General features: G+C 46.9%; 1 protein-coding gene across 1 annotated transcript; it reads left to right on the top strand.

Moving 5' to 3' along the window:
• Nucleotides 1-284: 284 nt before the first annotated feature.
• Nucleotides 285-6,516, top strand: LOC109928530 (ATP-sensitive inward rectifier potassium channel 8-like). The gene has a single exon (XM_048610053.1). The coding sequence runs from the start codon at nucleotides 1,445-1,447 to the stop codon at nucleotides 2,681-2,683; it is 1,239 nt and encodes a 412-aa protein (XP_048466010.1). The 5' UTR covers nucleotides 285-1,444; the 3' UTR covers nucleotides 2,684-6,516.
• Nucleotides 6,517-6,932: the final 416 nt, after the last annotated feature.

The following is a 6,932-nucleotide window of genomic DNA, read 5'->3' as shown; positions in this document are numbered from 1 at the left end:
CCGCTTGGAGTGAGTGAAAAAAAAGCTCACGGTTTATGTCTCAGCTCTGCTTCGGCGAGGGGCCTGACACTTTTAACATGACACCCAAAGTTCAACTCCAAATTAAATTCAAAGGGACGGCTCCGGTTCCACAATGCAGCTAAAACATTCCAAAACAGAAACCGGAACCAATATGCTCGAAACTGACAAATTTTTAATGATCTGAAAGAGTTAACAGCCTTTTTTTAAAAAAGATTTTCCTTTGGGAATGAGGTTCAAAGATCCTCCCATTTTACGTCAGAAATTTGGAGCTTGTTTTCGGGAACAGGGTTGAAAATCGGCTGAATCTGTGTCCTCACAGTTACTTTGGGGTGGTAGCGACAGACAGGACTGTGTGTCCTAGGCCAGCGCAGTCTAACATACACACACGCAGGCAGGAGACAGACCTCTGCCCGGGGTTGGCCGTGTGGATGTGTGAGGCTTCCTTCAGTGATGTTCCTCTCTCTCAGCCTGGCTCTCCAGTGGATCTGCTCAGCACTGGGATAGCGGCTACAGGAAGCATTCGGTCGCCTCACCGCTGTGCCAGGCTGCTCTCACACCAGGATATCACCACGGAGAGAGGAAGGGGCGGAGGTGCCATGTTACACTTCACCCTGGACATCAAGAAAGAGGGCAGATCTTCCTGCTCGTGTGTATAGCAAGAGGATATGCTGCTTTAAATACCAGGCACCGCTACACCGATACTGGATTGTCTTTCTCTCTGTCTCAATCCCAGACACCACTACAAGTGCCAGGCTCTGCCTATCCACAGAGGATCAGGAGTGCCACACTACCAGACACCACTTCAACTGGTCTATTTACCAGAGTGGGATCAGGAGTTTGTGTGTGTGTGAGTCTCTCTCTCTCTCCTTCAGACCCCACTATAAGTGTTCTACTTCAGAAACAGAAATCCCTGGAAAAGCTCAGCAGCTCTGTGTAGAGAAATCAGAGTTAACGTTTCGGGTCGAGTGACAGTTCCACAGAACTGATGGTAGCGAGGAAAATGTGCTCTGCTTAGCAAGTTGAGGACAGAAGCGGCAATCTCTCTCTCTCTCCCAGACACCACTGCAAGTGCCAAGCTCTGCCTAATCTACAGAGGATCAAGAGTGTGTTCCCCTCTCTCTCAGACACCACACTAAGTGTTCTGCTTAGCAACTCAAGGGCAGAATTGCCAATTTCTCTCTCTCGCCCCAGATCCCAGTACAAGGAACAAACTGTGTTTGCCCAACTCAGACTCGGGAGTCGGGGATAACAAGGTGTGGAGCTGGAGGAACACAGCAGGCCAGGCAGCATCAGAGGAGCAGGAAAGCTGACGTTTCGGGTCTGGACCCTTCGGCAGTTCCTACTATCTCAGACTCAGGAGTGCCGCTCTGTCCCTCTAGGCCAGGGTGCCCCGTGTGTGTAAGGCCAGGACTATGCGGCCAGAATGTTGGCCAGGAAGAGCATCATCCCGGAGGAGTACGTGCTGGCCCGGATCGCCGCCGAGAACGTGCGCCGGCAGCCCCGGTACACGGCGCGGCCCCGCCAGGCTCGCTTCATCGCCAAGAACGGCTCGTGTAACGCGGCTCACAAGAACATCCGAGAGCAGGGCCGTTTCCTGCAGGATGTCTTCACCACCCTGGTGGACCTCAAATGGCGCTACACCCTCTTCATCTTCACCATGTCGTTCCTGTGCAGCTGGCTCCTCTTCGCCATGATGTGGTGGCTGCTAGCGTTCGCCCATGGGGACCTCGACCCCCGGCCGAGCTCAGGCTCCGAGCCGTGTGTCACCAAAGTGCGGTCGTTCAGCTCGGCGTTCCTGTTCTCCATCGAGGTGCAGGTCACCATCGGCTTCGGCGGCAGAATGATCACCGAGGAGTGCGCGACCGCCATCACCGGCCTCATCGTGCAGAACATCTCGGGGCTGATCATCAACGCCGTCATGTTGGGTTGTATCTTCATGAAGACAGCGCAGGCTCACCGCCGGGCGGAGACCCTCATCTTCAGCCGCCACGCCGTCATCTGCCTGAGGAACGGCCGCCTCTGCTTCATGTTCAGGGTGGGCGACCTGAGGAAGAGCATGATCATCAGCGCCTCGGTCAGGATGCAAGTGGTCAGGAGGAGCACCACGGCCGAGGGCGAGATCCTGCCGCTGCACCAGATCGACATCCCGGTGGACAACCCCCTGGATAGCGGCAGCATCTTCCTGGTCGCTCCGCTCACCATCAGCCATGTGTTGGATCGCCGCAGCCCGCTCTATGAGATCTCGGCCAGTGACCTGCAGAGCCAGAACCTGGAGGTCATCGTCATCCTCGAGGGGGTGGTGGAGACCACGGGCATCACCACACAGGCCCGGACCTCGTACATCTCCGAGGAGATCCTGTGGGGCTACCGCTTCGTGCCCGTCGTCACCGAGGAGGACGGTGTCTACTCGGTAGACTACTCCAAGTTCGGCAACCGCGTCAAGGTGGCGACCCCGAGGTGCTCGGCCCGAGAGCTCGACGAGAAGCCGTCCATCCTGATCCAGACCCTGCAGAGGAGCGAGCTCTCGCACCAGAACTCGCTGAGGAAGCGCAGCTCCATGAGGAGGAACAACTCCATGAGGAGAAACACCTCGTCCCTTGTCATCCCCAAGGTTCAGTTCTTCACCCCCACCGACTCCGGGCCTGAAACGAGCGAGAACTGAGCTCAGGGTTGGTGGGTCTCACTACCCAGATGATCCTTCCATCCCACACACCATGTAACGAGGGACTATGCAGAGACTGAACGTTGCAGACCACTTTGTGTGCCTTTGTTTTTCCAGTTCACACGCTGTCATATAACCCCTCACCACTCTTAAAGCACTAACCTTATCTCAAACTAAAACAGAAATTGCTGGAAAAACTCAGTAGGTCTGTACAGAGGGACAGAAAAAGAGTTAACATCTCACGTCCACTAATCTTTCGCCAGAAACCGTTCTCAGGAAGAGTCATACTGGACTCCAGACGTTAACTCTGTTCCTCGCCCCAGTTTCTCCAGCATTTTCTGCTTTTATTTCACATTTCCAGCATCCACTTCATTTTATACTATCCTTATCTCTACTTGCACGTTGGTTTCAAAAATTGGCATTCACCCATTAGTTTAGTGGCCTATTTCAAAAATGTAAAATATGATGCTGAGGTATTTAACAGATGTCCGCTGCATGCCAAGGTAGCAATGACTCAGTGCCTTATTGCCATAGCATACAAAGCTATAAGTGGTGGGAAATGGGATCAGAGTAGATAGGAACTAATCAAGAAAACCAAAGAACTGCGGATGCTGGAAACTAGAAACACAGACATTGACACTGCTTTCTCTCCATAGATGCTGCCAGATTTGCTGAATTTTTCCAGCAATTTCTGTTCATGGTAGAATAGATAAGTTTTTGATAGCTGCTGCAGACGTGATGGGCTTAAGGGTCTTTTTCAATGCTGTAAAACTCTTTGACTTCTGTGGGTCAGAATAAAATTGCACATATAGAATTTGCAGAATTGTTTGTAGCATCAAATTGCATTTAGACTAGTCCAGTTGATTTCATGTTACAGCAGCTGCTATCTCTCTAATAACACAAACACCTACTGTAATAGAGTTTGGAAGTTCATGTGTTTGGAAATTTCCAATGTCCTTTTAATTAAACTGTGTAACGTTTGTGTATTAGAGGCAGGATGGGCAGGGATATTTGCCTTGAATTTAATATAGTGCATTCCTCGACTGAATTTCTATCGCATCGATTCTATTATTTGGTCTCCTTGAAGTTATATTAATACCTTAACTTTTGCTCAGAATGTTGGTTGCAGTTTGAGTTCTAACTCTGCACCAGGTTGCTGATGTGGAACTTGATTATGTTATCCAACTGACCTTTCCAGGCTGTGTGGTGATTTATTCATTGAGTTCCTCTTTCAACAGCTACCAAGTTTAAATGTTTGTTTGCACGTTACATTACTTCAGCCCAGCTTCAACGTGTGCAGGAATTCAAGGGTTAAACATAGTATGAATATGTACTGCATTTGCACATTCTGGTGTGAAGCAGAATTGGTGTTAGGTTAAGGCCACTCCCTGCCCAAGAAATTTTACTCTATGATACTAATATTTTAACCTGCTGATTATTATGAATCTAGTGGTTGTCTAGAAGAGGCTTTTTCTATAGAAGATAGAATTAATGATTGATGTTACATATGGCGATGCAATCTGTTGGACTGGTTTAGATAACCAGTGGACAGGAGAGGAGGGTTTGTGATGTCTAAGAACTCTCCCATACTTTTTATTTCACCCTTATTAGTTCTGCAAACTCCATACAATTACATGGTTGTGTGTGTAGTTATGTAAGTGTGATGCGTGTATTTGGGGACAGGATGTTTTTATTTGTGTGTATGTGTGTGTGTGTGTGTGTGGGAGTTGTTGACTTGTAACATGTATATGTGGTCTGTATGAATGGAATGTGTGGATGGTATGTGTATGGGTATGTCGGGATTGAGTTTGGATGTGGGTGACTGTATGAATATATGTGGCATGTGCTGTGTGTGTGTGGTTACATGGGGATTGTGTGCATGGAGTCATGTTTATGTGGGCATTGTGAATATTGATGTGTGGGGCAAGCGAGGATTGTGTCACTGAGTGCGAATATAAGACTAAGAATGCGTGAATGAGAGGGTGAGGGCATGTGGATGGGTGCTCATGAGTGGGGAGTGTGTGGTGCATGTAAAAATGGGTGTGTGTGGTTGAGTGGGAAGTGTGCGCACGTGTGTGTGTGGCTGGATGTGGATGAATTGCGTGTGTATGGGGTGTGTATATGTATGGGTAAGTGGGTGAGTAGGGTGTGTGTATGTATCTATGTGTGTGGATGAGTGGGGTGCATGTGTCTGTGAATGCATAGTTTGGATACACGTGCAAGTCATTGTGTGCATCAGTGCGGGTGAATGTACACACGTGGGTAGTTGTCCATGGTGTGGGTAGAAGGCATGCAGGAAGTAGTCATTTATTGGTGCCCCAGTTATCCTGAGTATGGGGTAGGCTTGTTGAACCTGCTTTTCTTTCCAGCATTCCAATTTCTTATGTTCTTTCTGCTAACATCTCCAGTAACAACAGAAGTAATATTACCTTATTGTCTGAGTAAGCACATTCCAGGCTCGTACTGAAGCTTTTTTTTAAAGTATTAAATATTAGAAAGTTCAAAGTCATTGTCTTCATCCCCCAGTACAAACTGTTTTCCAAATGCTGGCTCCATCCCTCTCCCTGGCAACTGTATGAGGTTGAGCAAAACTGTTCACAATGTTCTGTCGCATTTGAACAGCTTCCAAGTACGTATCTGTGCCATCACTATGACCGTTGTAACTTTGACCAACCCCTCCCCTGCTCTACATTTGACAACAGCTTCCCACATAACGATCTCCGTAAACTCAAAGTCATCCAGATTTTGCTGTCCATGACCTAACTTGCACCAAATCCTGTCCATCTGGCACTCACTGACCTATACTGGCTTCCAGTTAAGCAGTGTTATAATTTAAAAATTCTATCCTTTAATACTTTCACTGCCTCAGTTCTCCCTATCTCTGTAACCTACTCAGCCTCCCAAGATATCTGTGCTCCTCTAATCCCAGCATCTTGAGGATCCCTGATTTTAATTATTTCATCGTCGGTGGCTATTTTAAGGGACCATAATAGATTGTTGCATCCAACCTGCAAACCTTTAAATCTTGAGCCAGCACTGCTTCAAAAGACTTAACTAAAATCAATGTCTTTTATCATGAAGCCTAAGGGCTCAACTATAACCCATGAAACAGGATTATGAGGTTGGGGGAGGAGACAAGGATAAGGGTAAGATGGTAGAAAGGAGTTTTGTGCCATCATATAACCTCCATCATCTTTACATAGCTTAATCCAAGTACTGGAAGACCAGCTGCCCTCACTTTACATCAGTCCCATTCAGGCTACATGTGCAATGCCTTGCCAGCATTTTAAATTCTGAATTCAGCAGGTCAATATGGTGGGAACGCAGTTAAAGTGTGAAGAGTATCAAGAAGAGGCAAGGGGTAGTTTTCGTAAATTGATTTTCTGCAGAATCTCATTGCTTTGGAAGGTGTGCTTTTTCCCTCCTGGCTCCTTGAGGATGCCTCACTCTCCTGCGTTCAGCCCCTGAAGCCATTGTCTGCCTCAGACTTTATTCCCGTTCCCTTGGTTCCTGACCAGTTTTATGCTCCAACCCAACAGCCTTGTTTGTTTTAAATCTCTGCCATCTGGAAGACATTCCTGGGTTATTGAAAATTTAGGTCCAGGAGTTAAAATGACAGCAGCTTCACTCAGCTCCCACTATGGTGTGGATTTTTCCCCTCAGCTGCACCTTCCACAAACATCTTACCCATTAAAATCACTCCTATGTTGAGATAGATGGTGGCTTGCATATTTATAGCTCGTGTGCCCTGAATTGTAAGCAATGATTTAACATCATTATGATAACGTGGTACTGTTGAATGCATTTTATGTAAATAAACTTATTGGTTCAAACTCTGTCTTGTCTTGGTACAGTAATTACTCCATTCACTTTTCATAAGGGCAGAGAAATCATGTTGTTATATACATTATATTTCTAGAGTCTGGTGTAAACAGCATTCCTGTTCTGATTTTTACATTATGATTAACTAAATTTTGGGCAGAAAAAGATCATGACGTCAGCTTAACAGCATGGCTTGGTAGCCCTATATCCCAAGGAAGTATCAAGCATACAATCCTGACAATTATCAGCAGAAAGTAATATCAGCTTTACTTGACAGAATGGAAGTGTAGTGCCAACTTCTTAACTCTCAACATTGACGTTTGTCAGATGAGACAAAAATCCAAATGTATCGTCAATTTTTTGTAACATTGCTCAATTAGGCACTGATGGAGAGATAGTAGGAACTGCCGATGCTGGAGAATCTGAG

Source organism: Rhincodon typus, chromosome 22 (assembly GCF_021869965.1).
Source record: "Rhincodon typus isolate 14 chromosome 22, sRhiTyp1.1, whole genome shotgun sequence".
Taxonomy (NCBI): domain Eukaryota; kingdom Metazoa; phylum Chordata; class Chondrichthyes; order Orectolobiformes; family Rhincodontidae; genus Rhincodon; species Rhincodon typus.
Note: the sequence above shows the minus strand (reverse complement) of the source record. Positions and strands in the feature narration are given on the sequence as shown.

Coding starts and splice junctions, on each gene's coding strand:
- LOC109928530 (XM_048610053.1), top strand. CDS start 1,445: ATGTTGGCCAGGAAGAGCATCATCCCGGAGGAGTACGTGCTGGCCCGG.